This window comes from Leopardus geoffroyi, chromosome D3, assembly GCF_018350155.1.
Source record: "Leopardus geoffroyi isolate Oge1 chromosome D3, O.geoffroyi_Oge1_pat1.0, whole genome shotgun sequence".
Classification (NCBI taxonomy): Eukaryota; Metazoa; Chordata; class Mammalia; order Carnivora; family Felidae; genus Leopardus; species Leopardus geoffroyi.
Genome location: NC_059339.1, coordinates 94,321,535 through 94,334,201, shown reverse-complemented (window position 1 = coordinate 94,334,201; position 12,667 = coordinate 94,321,535). Strand labels below are relative to the sequence as shown.

Genomic DNA, 12,667 nt, shown 5'->3' with positions numbered 1-12,667 from the left:
GTGAGGGATGTAATGAGACAAACCCACCGGAGCCGTGGTTCTGTCCCCTGCAGCTGAAGTCCACATGCACAGCACACAGCGTAACCTGACACGTTACTTCTGATTCAGTAGTTAGCTTGCGAAACAGGGAGGACTCAAGGCTTGTGCTACGGATCGGGACTGGAGAAGGGACAGCTTTCACTTCTTACACTAATTCAACAAGGCCGTCTTTAAGCAGCACCTGTCGTAACGCCGCTGGCCCCAGTCCCAGGTCAGCCTGCCTTCCCCACAGGACCGAAGGAGGCATCGGCCGCAGTGCCGTGAACACATCCTGGGTCGCCCACAGCCCCGAGCCCAGACAGCGCCAGCAGCAAGGGTGCCAAGGGGCCCTTTCAAAGGGAGCGTGAAGATGAATTAACCGCCGGCACCTCCCCGTGGGCATCGTGGACCAAGGCTACTGCCCACACATCTCTGGACAACAGAACCTGAAGACAAGGCCACCGGGCGCAGGACCAGCTCTTCCTACAGCTGCATGAACTCAGGGCCGGTGGGTCAGACCCCGTGACCCAAGGGACAGGGATGATGCACAATCAAGCTGTCAGGGAAAGGGGGCGGGGGCACATCCTACGATGAACCCTGTTCTCCAGCTTGTCAGCCAGGATCAGAGCTGCCTTGTTTTCTGGGCTTAGATCCGAGCCTCATGAAGCTTAGCAACTACAAATAACAACGATCCTTTACATTGTTAATGCTTTGGTACAAGCTTTTGAAAAACTCCTAAATGGCAGAAACTCCTGACTAGCAGCCACGGAATGGCCTAGAAGGGTAGGTTAGGTGGTCTGTTTTCCTGTGCAGACTTCCAAGGCCTGACCAGATACCCGGAGCGACCCGACACGCAGTGTCCTCTGCCCTACAGGCGGCGGGGTGGGCATCGCACCAAGAACGAGCTTATAAAAAGGAGTTTTATTAAATGAAAGAGAAATCTGCTCAGTGGGTCAAATGCGAAATAGATATACAAAAACTTTACACCCGTGTCCCGGAGGAGGAAGGCCCCGTGCGCTGGCCCAGACCCGCCCCCGCCGCCCCGAGTCCTGCCCGCCCGTCCCGCAAGAGGCTGCGAGGGGCGTGGCAACATCTTTGGCACACGGCCTCCCGGGACGCTGTCCCTTAGAAAAGTAGACTTTCCATAGTAAAACCTCTAAAAACACCTATTTCTGCAAAATTATGTGTTTCTGTAAGTGGAGCTCTGCAAATATACACGTCTTTCTGGAGAAAAGGAGACCCCATCCGAGGGCCCGCACGGCCGGGAGCCATCAGGGGCCGGGGCAAGACGCGTGTGTCTGCTGAGCGCCCCGCAGGTCACATGAGGTCGTTGAGCTCTGCCTCCAGTGCCGCGGCCATCTCGTCCGCCTCCGAGCTGCTGCCCTCCTCGTCCTCCCCGCTGGACTCCCCGCTGGACGCGCTGCCGGTGTCCTCCTCGGGCAGCTTCCGCTTGTGGCCCCTGCAAGACAGGTGCATGCCGTGACACGCTCGCAGGGGCAGGCACACGCACACCGGGACACCCACGCACCTCGGGACGCACCCTCGCAGCGCGGCGCTGTCCCGTGGGGCCGTCGATGCAACAGCGCTGTCATAGTTTCAGTGCGAGGAGGAGCTGGAGCTGGGGGTCAAAACCGCGCGGGGCCAGCTCTGTCCGTTCCCATGCCTCCAGGCCCCCGCATCCAGAGGTGGCCCGGCAGCGACAGTCACGGAGTCACGGAGGAGGTGACAGAGCGCCCGTAACCGTACGGCTCGTGGGGACAGGAGTGCGGACCGGTGAGAGGGTTGGAGGGCGTGCCCCTGCTGTCCGTGTCCGCCCCCTGCCCTCCCCCAGGGAGCCCTCGCAAATGCCTTCTCCCCAGAGCTCCAGACACTGTCACCTCTGATTGGCTCCGAGGAGAACCAGACGGGAACAGATGTGCAAAGCACGACTGGAGAGGCTGAGTCGACCGTGGGAACTACTAATGCCATTCTGCAGACACAAAAGCCAAGGCACATCCCAGGGGACCAGATGGGGCCGTCACCCGGTCCGGCCTGAAAACTCCACTTTCCTTAGGCGGCTTAAGGGGAAATACCCTGATGACCAATGACACCACGATGGTGGCGGCTGCCTCCGTCCTCAGGACAGAGTTGGCGGACTCGGACCGGACTGTGCCCGCGAGATTTCCGCAGCACGGGGCCCGCAGCGAGCACAACACTCCCCCAGGAGGTGCCCGCTGGCCCCGAGCGGTGTCCCCAAGCCGAGGAAAACCAGCCTGACCACGCGCCCGCCCTGGGTCTCCCCTCACACAGGGGCACCTGGGCCTTGTGAGTCAGCCCCCCTGTCTCTTGTGCTGTGATGGTGGGGACACAGGCAGGCCCTGAAGATTTTCTGGCGCGCGCGCACACACACACACACACGTGTATATGCACATGCAGCACACATACAACGTAGAGAACCACACGCGTACAGGAAATCGGAGACCACGGTGCTGGTGGAAGGAAAGGCGTACAATTTATTTAAGAGAAATACCGCCAGCAAAACCAGATGGGACCAGCAAAAGACACGTTGCTGATCGGTCACCGTCCCACCTAAGAAGAGGACGTGCCTGCGGCAGATAAGGCGCCGGGAGCCTGCCGGGAGGCCGGCAAGGACACCCAGAAAGAGCAGCCCCCTGGGCTGTCCCTCGCGCCCCAGGCTCTACCGCGTGCGTGACCGCCAGGGCGGCAGTGCCCTCGCCCGACCCACCAGAGCACTTTGTCAGTGCCACCCGTTCAGTCCAAAGTTTAAACGACTATTATTTTCCCATCGGCTGAATATTTTCTAAGGAAACAAACGTTTACGCTGTTGCAGAAAACAAGCGGGGCTCAACACTGAAGTGCAAAGTGGGTTTCTCTTATCAGCATCTGACCGTTAAGATCTAAGGTTGCTCCCTTAGGAGATCTCTGGAAAACATACAAGCAAAACCGGTGTAAAGGGTTTCTGAGCACAGGGATGGATGCTTCAGGGAAATTACCCCGAACACTAGGCCGTAGGCCTCCTTTGCCCTTGGCCCCCTGGAGGGCGGCGTGGCCTCAAGGCTCTTGGCCCGCTGCAGTTCTTGGGACGCGCGTGCGTGGCTGCTGTTTTCCGCTCCGGGCCGTTACGGTGTTGGCGGAGCGTGGGACGCCCGGCAGCACCAGGACGTACTCGGGCACAGGAGCCACAAGGTGCCCTTCCCGGGGGCGATGCCGGGCGCGTGGTGGGCCCGCGGCCACGCCTGCTGAGGGGGTCCCGCCCGCGGACCTCACGCCCGGCTCCCATTCGCACGGAAGAAGGGGCTGTTTGGGGGCCCCACGTGCAGCGGCTCACGCCCCCCAGCTCTCTCTGGGGGCGAAGGGTGTGGACCACCTCCTGCCCCGTTTTACGAGCTGGTTTGTCGGAGCGTTCAGTCCTGAGAGCTCTTTACGTAGCGCGGACAGCAACTATTTCTCAGGCGTGTGCCGCACAGATTTGTGTCTCTCACACTCCGAATGGTGACAAGTCTTTGGACTATCAGTACACAACTGACCACGTAACCCGAGGTCACAAATACTTAGGTTTTCTTCACAATCTGTTGTGAGTCGGCCTCTGAGTTCATTTCTGAGGCAGGGTTGAGATGAAGTCTGCATCTGGACACCTGTGGCAGCACCATTTAGTCAAAAGGAAACTTGAAGAAACGTACACAGAAATCCGTATGTATATACACGCCTATGTTCAGGGAAACCTGCAGTTTGAAGGAAGACAAGAAACCCCCCAAACGATGTAGAGATGAGAAAGTCTTCGTTTGGGCGGAAGAGACCACAAGCAGAGCCACACACACGGGGTCAGGAAAAGATCTGCGGGATGAGGCCACGTGTGACCGAAGACCTACGAAACAACCCGCTTTCAAACTGGTAACACAGGAAGTAACCTGATGGAGAGAAACGCTCCCAAATCAGAACACAACTGACCCAATAAACTCAAAATGGACAGAAGACCCGAGAAAGACACCAGGGCCTGTAACTGAGGTGATCGGTGGGCCTGCTCAGGCTGGAAAAGTGAACACGAGAGGCCGGAGCCCCAAGGAGCAAGGACGGCGTCCATGGCTGCAGCACGCGGGCTGTGTGGCCGGCGCCGGGCGCCCATCTGTATGGCCAGAAGCTCTGGTTGGGCCCAAACCAGGGCAGACATGAGCCTGAGGAGACAGACAGCTCAGCAAAGGGTTAATTTTGGATCTGTAAGATGTCCTGAAACAAAAGCTATTTTAAGCACAATTACCCTGAAGCCTCTGGAATGGCTGTCCTTTTGCTGAATGGTGACAAAAACAGAGACACGTTTAGAAATGACACGTAGGCGTAGATGAAACAGACCACTGCCCGTAAAAATGTCAGGTGGCCATCTAATTCCCATAAAAAGGGGTGTCCACTGTCCATACTACTGTGAACACCACCAACAGAAATAACGTCCATGAGCCCTGCTTGGGGAAAAGAGTGGGTGGGCCCCGAGGCCTCACAGGGATGCACCAGGCGGTCACCATGCGCGTGCGGCCCGCGCTCCCCAGGCCCCCAGACCTGCAGCATAGGAACGCCCGTCCCGGCTGCTGGTGAACGGTGGAGGTTTATCCAAAGCAGCAGTGATTCTGAGCGCACTTACTTAAGGAAACTCAGAAGAGCGCTGGCTGCGCCCCATCCCCCGGGCACCCAGCTGGGCCCCAGGCCTGCAGTGTGAGAGGAGGCGTGGGGGGTGAAGTCTGTGTCCCACCAGGGTGCGCTCACCAGCGGCAGCTCCCCCGGCACGATGACGCGTCACCCAACCTGACCGTGAGCACTGGCAGAGCAGCTCTGTGGCCCGCGCCGCAAGGTTTCCCAAGCCACGAGCGCGAGCCATCTCCCGTGCCTCCTGATGCAAATGGTCTGCTCTTGGCCCAGAGCTGGGCCTGCAGCCAAGTTCCCTTTTGTCCCTTTGACAGCTTGACGCAAAAAGCAAAAACAGAGAGGAGACAGCTGCTGCCCGCGGGGACGAAGGCCCCCAGGCCCAGGAAGCAGCCGGACCCCCTGTGGAGGGGGGACCCGGAACCGTGAAGAAGCTCGGCTCCCCAGGCGGAGGCGGGGAGCACCTGCAGGCAGGGCCTGAGGGGAGAGGAGGGACCCCCCCCACACCCAAGAGCAGCACCAGGGCAGGACAGGAGTTAGCCGTCAGAACAGCCACCTTACAACGACGATGTCGTGTGGTAACATCTTTTGTGGAAACGTCTGACCTGCACTTGGAGAGCGTCTGGGACAGAAGCGGCCCACACCTGGACAGGCTCACTGCGGCAACGTCCTCGTGCTCAGACACCTCCCGATGAGGCGGAGTGTTGGCATGGGGTGACACGAGCCCTGTTTTCCACCAAATCCGTGAGGTGGGTGTTGTCGCTCCCATCGGTGGCCGAGGAGACCGCACAGCCACATTCCTGCGGGGCTGGACCACACACGACCCCACGCAGGTGCCGCGTACGTCAGAGACACGGTGCGCCCACCCTACAGATGAAGGACTCTCCCGCAACAGGGTCGTCTTGCAGGGAATTAACAGAGGGAGCGAGAGAACACAGGCGAGCCCCACTCGGGTGGTCGTGCGGGGCGTTCCCACGGAGCCCAGTGCGTGGCTCAAGACCAGGGAAAGACGGTCAGTGCCCAGGTGGCAGTGCGGTGTGCTAAGGCTGGTCTCACCCTTCCTGTGACAAAGCAGAACGTGAGACGGACTGAGAAGGGAGAAAACCCTTACTCCTGGTTAAGTAACATTCGGAGAATAAATTTTTATACACGATTAGATTTTAGTAATTAAAAAGCATCTCAGGCCTGCAGGTCACAGCTAACAAACGCCTGTGAACGATCAAAGCTTCGTCTCCCCTCAGCACAGCACACGTTTATGTTGTTTTTACAGCCACGTGTGCGGTTCCGCGGAGAAATGCGAACAGATTTAACGTGGAGAAAACGGAGAGCTGGAAACCCTCTCATGTTCAGGGTGGAAAAAACCCTCCCACGCTCAAGGCGGGAAATAGCACGAACAGGAACAAACTTCCTCCCGGACGCTGCAGCTTCCGAGCACACACTTTCACTGGCGCCCCGAGCGCGCCGAGTTACGGACGTGGATGTCTCAGGGACCGTGGCAAACACACGCCGGCATCTGACCAAGGACCCCCAAACGGCGCCCACAGGGCATGTACTTTTCAGCTCACCGGTTAAACCCGCTTGGTTTCCCGGCAGAAAAAAAGCCACAGGGCTGCACGCGGCGAAGTCACCGTCTCGACTAACAAGCCCTTCTCCTGTGTGTGCAGGTGCGGGACAGCCCGGTCTGCATCCTGCGGAACGGCGACGCGCAAGGCGGACAGAACACGTGCACGGCGCGAAGCAAGCGTGGGCACCAGTGGGCACAGTGGGCGCCTGCTCACCTATGAGGACGGACGCCAGCAGCGGCCGGCGCCTCAGGCACAACTGCAGGGAACCCGCTCCTCGTCGTGAGTGGGGACACAGGCAACCAGGTCACCTGACCCACGGGCTCGGGCCTTGCCTGGGCCGCGGGGGGGGGGGGGGGCAGCCAACCCCCAACGTGCGCTTCGTGCCGTCACAGCGGCGGCGGCCCCCAGGGTGCTGGCTCCACCCGGCCCGGCAGCAGGACTCACCTATCCTGGGCAGGACGGGTGTCTCGCTCAGGGAAGCCAGGCTTAGCGAGTGCGAGTGAGTACATAACCCGGAGTAACCCGGTTACCCGGCAACCAGGCTTATCGAGTAGATGACGGGAGCGGCGGCTGGGGCATGAAGCGTGTCCTCAGTGAGTCCTGGACACGGATGAGCACAAGAAGCCCTGCTCTGTGCGACCAGGACACGGAAGGGCCCGGAACAAAATCGAGGCCTCTCACTCTGACAGACGGGCAAGGTTAAAAAACAGAATACTTGACTTGATTCGGTGGTTTTGCCACAATCCTGCATGGAGCACGCTCCCCAAACGCGGGTGGACAAGAGGTGGGCTCGGGGCTCCGGGCGCCCCAGCCCGACGGGCGGCAGGAAGGCCGTGCCGCTTTCCCGATGGACAGGCAGGCTCCTGTCACCGAACGCCAGTCCGAGGTGAATTTCCACAAGCGTCTCGAGACCTACGGGAGCCCCCGCTTTCCGACAAGCGCCCTCGTGGGACGGCCCACGCAGGCAGCGGCTTCAGCACGCGTGCCTTCGGGGACCCGTGGTCGGCAGTCAACACGCAGGTGTCAGGGCGGGGGAGGGACGGTCCCCAAAACACAAGCGTCTGGATCCCCTTTGCTGCGACTGGTTTTGGAAAGCCTGACGACTGACGTGAAGTTACACGTAACGAGACGACTTCTAACACCTCGCAGGGAAGGGCAGGACGGCCGCCGGTGCCCCTCTTTGTCACCTCCCCGTCCACGTCCTCACGTCCTCGTGCAGCCTCACGGGCACCGCTGTCGGCAGACGGGTGGGCTCACGGGCGCTCACTGTGACCCCACACTGTGCAGGGCCCTGAGGAAGGAGTCCTCCCCGTGACCGACAAACGGGTCACCATCTGTTCTCGGGTCACGGGTCACGCGACCCACTCGTGCTGGTTACGCGCACGTTCACCCCGGCCCTCGTGCACTTCTGATCCTGCTCCTTCCTTCCTGCCTCCTCCGCACGAAACCAGCACACCCCACGTGACGCCCCAGGACGGGGGCTGTCCCCTCGGACTTCCTTCCCCGCCCAGACCCCGCGTCACGCCCTCACAACCAACAGCGGTTTCCCTGGTCGCACGCCGGTGCAGACTCGCCGCCCGGCTCAGAACCCATGCTTCCTTCCTGCGCTCCTCCTGTCACGCACGGTCCACCTACGCGTGCCGCACGCGGCCACGGTCGCTACCTTCTGTCCCTTTGCGTCCTGCGGAGCGGCTGAGGGGAGAGGCTCACAGCACGTCCCGCTGGCCCGCCCGCTCGCCACGTCTCCCGAAGCCTCTCGTACCCACGGCCTCGGCGTGGGCGCCGGCAAGCATCGCGCTTCTCCACTCCACGGGCCCGACGGTTGCGTCCACGCTGCCTCACGCAACTGCTTTTTCTCTCCACTCGGTGAAAAAAGGAGAGAACTCGGAATTCTTCCTGCCTGCCGATCGCCCGCTCACCCCCACGGGGCTCGCTGCTGTGCGCGTGGACGTGGGTTCTCAGCTCTGTCCGGGTCATCGGCTCCGTGACCGAGGAGCTCCCTTCGGGGTTTCCCGCGAGGGCAGCGAGTTCTCTCAGTTCTCGGCCGGGACGTCTTCTCCGAGCTTCGAGCTTCGTTTGCGCCACAGCTCCGCCTGGCTGACGGCCTTCTCTCCCGTGTGGCAGCGTGCCGCCCTGGGGCCTGGGGCCTGGGCGGTGTCTGATGAGAAGCGGCTGCCGGGCCCGCAGCGCCCTTGTCCGCCTCGCGCGCTTCCACCGCGATGCGTCTGGGTGTGGCTCTCTGTGCTGAGCCTGCTTGGGGTCCGTCAAGATTTCGGGACGTGTTAGAACGTCTTCTACCTGATCTGGGAGGTTTTCTGCCCCTGCCCCTCCCCTCCGCGCTCCGACGGCTCTCGCTGTGGAAGGTCGGCACGCTAACCGGGGCCCCGCGTCTCTGAGCGCGCGCTCCCCTGCTCGTTCTCTCTTCCGTGGTTCGGATGGACCCCCGGAGCACATTTTCTTCCTCGCTGCCCTTCTCAGCGCTGTCCGTGTACTAGCTCTCGTCCTCCTGCACGGCTCCTCCGGCCTGGAGCTCGCCTGGGATGGCCGTCGGGAGTCGCTCTGTGAGCTCGGACATCGGGCTCCTGGGCGTCTTCCCTTGAGTGGAAGCGGCCGGGTCCCGCCTCTCTGGCCAGGGCAGCTGCTGCGGCCTGGTGACCGGCGAGCTCATTTTCCTCCGTCTGAGGCCCAGGGCACAGCCCGTTAGAAGAGAAAAGCACGTTAAAATGAAGCCACGGCAACACCAACATTCACCTGTCGTGTTGGCCATTAGCTGCCACCAAACACTGTGCCACAGAAAATGAGCGTCATCACCTGCTCTCATGGAAAACCATTCGGCCTTCCACGGAGGCACGAGGCCACCAAGTGCCGGCCTAGAAACGCACGTGAGGAGCACACCCACACACAAGCACGACCAGCACACGTGGTGTTCACTCCGGCTTCATGTGAAACAGCAGGAGACAAAACCACGGACGAGACACAGAGGAGGTGGCTCCCAGAGTGAGGTCAGGGGGCAGGGCCACGACCCAACTGCAGGGAACAGAGGGGGTGCACACCCTAAATTACACCTCAGGTGCCAGAGCCACCGCTGGCCACACGGGGGAGATGCCCCACCAGCTGCCACAGGACAGGACGTCCTCGGGTCAGCAACGCCCCAGACTTCTGTCCCGGCCACACGCCTGCCTGGGGCTGAAGGGGACCCCGCCCGGGTCCACCGACACCACAAGCACCTTTCACGTGTGCCAGTGCCCCAGAGCATTTTAGTGCCGTCTGTCCCGACACTGCAGTGAGACTGGGGGAACCTTCTGGAAGGACGAGACCTGCACAGACTGTGGGAGAGCCCCCCCAGCTGTCCGTACGTCTGCAGCGCAGGCTGGAAAGGGGGAGAGAGCCAGCGGGACTGGGCGGTGTGAGCCTGGGACGTGTGTCAGCGATTAGCCGTCAGCCGTGGATTTCTGTGACGTGAGAGTTACCAACCACGTTATGCTATGTTCTTTGGCCGTGAACGGATTAATAATTGGTTTGGCAGAAATACTGTCCTTTTCGCGTGTCTGCTAACTCTAGAAGCGATGGAAGCAGAGTCTTACATCAAGTTCTAAGTCGCCTCTGCCGAACGCGAGCACAGAGCGCCGCAGAGGGTCCCAGTGGGAGACCTGGGCCACCGTGTCCGTGCCAGCCGCCTCACCAAGTGGTGGGGACAATGATGCATCTGAACGGTGTCGCAAACGATTTGAAGGTAACTCATTTGAGCAAATGCTTTTCAAACACATACTTGACTTTTTCATCTTAGAGACTGACCTCAAGGAGCGAGCGTACCCCACGAGCACTGTGAATAAAACGGCACCCGATGTCGCTGGTCTAAAAACAATGAATCATTTCTTGGTAGACAAGTAAAAACTGCCACCCTTCTCCTTCCAGCAAAACTGGCTTTCAGGTTCAAGGGACAAGAAGATCCGTGGAGCCACTTGGCCTCGTGGAACCCGCAGGAGGCGATGCCGAGCAGACCTTCCCGTGGGAGCCAGACCTGCATCGCTGTCATCACACGCGGGGAAATCATGAAACAAGGCCTCCCACGTGCAAAACACAACACAAAAAACCCCAAAACGTTTAACTTCAAATAAAAATACCACCGCGTAAAAACTTAAGCAAACTTCACCCCACCTCTGGTACCATTACACGAGAGTAACATACAGCCAGAAAACCACACTCGCCAACTCCCCTGGCCAAGAAAGAAACGAGGGCCCCACGCCCGAGTCCCCCGCGGCAGCTGACTGGGACCCACCGTGCGCCCCGTCCGTCCGACCCCAGTGAAGGGTCAGAGCCGTGAGGCACGTCTGGAAACACTGAAGCTTTTCCGACAGCCACACGTCCGAGTTCCAAAGCATCAGGGACGGGCCGGGGGCGGCCGACAGCTCTCTGGGGAGGAGCGGCTGCCGTCCGGGTGGCAGGTGGAAGAAAGCGCTGTGGGAAGCGAGAGGCTCGGACTTCCTCCCCAGCTCTCCGGACGCTCAGGGGCCGGGCTCCCAGGACGCCTGGCGCCCACTGGGGGCTCAGCCCGCGGCACCCACCACCACACACCCGAGGACCTCAAGCTCCTGTGGCCATGTCGGCACCTCCTGCGTGGACGCTGTCCACAGGACGGGCCGGACGCCGGGCTTCCTCTGCCTGCACAGGGCTGACCGCCGAGACACAGGACACCCAGCCCCTCGGGACCAGAACCACGCTGCTCCGCGGTCCCGTCCAGACGGCCAGCCCCCAAACCACATCAAAGCAAAGGCTCTTTCCAGCAAGCCCCGGTGCCTCTTGTTTCTGGGCACACCCGAGCAGATGGGCACTATCAGCCTGCCCAGCGCCTGCGTCCACTGCCCCTCGAGCACAGGCTCCTTCCTGCGGGCTCCAGCCAGGCCTTTCTGGGTCTTTGTGAAATCTGCTCTGAATTTATTTCCTACGTGACAGAGAAAACAAGCTCAACCAGAGCGCGCTCCCCATCCCCGAGAAGCCATCACCACCCTTGGCATCAGCCGGCACCACCACAGAGGTCCTCAGAGTGGGCGGGAGGTGGGCTCCTCGGAAACCCCAGCGGGACCTCTGCATGGAGAAGGCGACACAGCTCAGCACAAGCATCGTGCTTCTCATCAAAGTTGCGTCCTAAGACGACCGGACAGCACTTCAACGTGGCTGGAAAGGTCTGCCGTGGGACCAGCAGGGCGGCCCCGTAGCACAGCTGCGGACGCACGGACCTTCTCCGAATAAAATTCCGACACACGGACAACGAATCTCTACGTCCCCTCCGTGTGCTGCTAGAATTTCTGGCCCGACCCTGTCTTCTACGTGGACTGGCTCCAGTACACCAAACTCTCTTCAAAAGCACTTACCTACCGAACGTCTTCGGGTCAGACCAGGTGGCTTATAAAGAAAAGAGCCCCCACGCAAGCAAGGGAGGGGGGCCGTTACGTGCAGCTACGTGCACAGGCTGTGCCGGCCTGCCGACGCCCCCATTTCAAAGGGGAAAATGAAGACGCGGGGAGGTTCAAGGACTCGCCCACGGTCGCACGGCTCAGAGGAGGCTCCAGACGCGGTTCTTAAACCTGATACCTGGGACGCGTTTCTACTCGCTTCTCACGACGGCAGGGTCAGGCCCTGCGAGGAACCCCCGGCCTGGCACGAGCAGCCGTCTGCTCGCACAGGTGGTGCCCAACACTCCCGCACACGAGGGGCGGGACGGAGATGCCCGTCAGCAGGGGAGAGAGGCTCGCACAGCAGCAGGTGCCCCGCCAACGCCACACGCAGACAGACCCGGAGCAAAGCCGTCTCCCTCCCCGGGCTACGGAGCGCCCGCCCCGCGGTCAAGCAAGTGTGGGCAGAGCGAGGAAGGCATCTCCTGATGTGCCAAATTCGTTTGCCTCCGCGCACCCTGGTCCACGAAGCTCCTGGAAGATGCATCTAGTCCGCCAAAGTAAGAGAGCAAAGAAACAAGATGTTGGAGCCGGGGATCGGTGAAGGCCTCTCCGGAGGCGGAGACGACAGTCCCCAGCGGGCAGTAGGGCCCGAAGGGGAGGCTCGGGACACTCGGGACAGCGGTTCTGGCTCCGGGCAGACCGAATTGAGCCGCGGTGGGGAGAATACTTAGAAAAAGGCAAAAAGGAAGGAAACTGAGCCAAGAGAACATGATGTGACGATCAAATCCAAGCGAGACAGAAAGATGCTTCAGAAAAGACGTAGAATCCTCGCGCGCTGTTTGGTCCGGGACAAGATGCAGTCACGTGGACACTGAGCCACCACCAGCAGGCACGGTCAGGTCACCCGCGCCATAACACAGCTGGGCACGCGAAAAATCACCAACTGCGTCAAAACGTGCTGGCCACGGCGTCGTCCTGCCCTCCGTGGCAGGGCTGCCCGGGTCAGGCAGACGGAGTCTTACCGCTTACACTTACACAGGGGAAAGACTCAGATCTCCG

General features: G+C 60.7%; 1 protein-coding gene and 1 long non-coding RNA gene across 4 annotated transcripts in view; both read right to left on the bottom strand.

Annotated features, from left to right (window-relative positions):
- Positions 1–920: 920 nt before the first annotated feature.
- The window catches only part of CTDP1 (CTD phosphatase subunit 1), a 56,881-nt gene continuing 45,134 nt past the window's right edge, over positions 921–12,667 (bottom strand). For 2 of the 3 annotated variants that reach the window (XM_045458020.1, XM_045458021.1), the window contains one exon: positions 921–1,477. In XM_045458020.1, coding sequence (XP_045313976.1) covers positions 1,336–1,477 — 142 coding nt within the window. In that variant the 3' untranslated portion in view covers positions 921–1,335. Of the gene's footprint in view, positions 1,478–2,484; positions 5,709–12,667 lie in introns of those variants that run through there. The other variant, XM_045458019.1, reaches the window with a different exon arrangement.
- Positions 5,770–12,466, bottom strand: LOC123587929. The gene is made up of 2 exons (XR_006707617.1): positions 10,788–12,466; positions 5,770–10,670 (listed from the first exon to the last, which is right to left on the bottom strand). It is a non-coding gene; the product is annotated as an uncharacterized LOC123587929 (long non-coding RNA).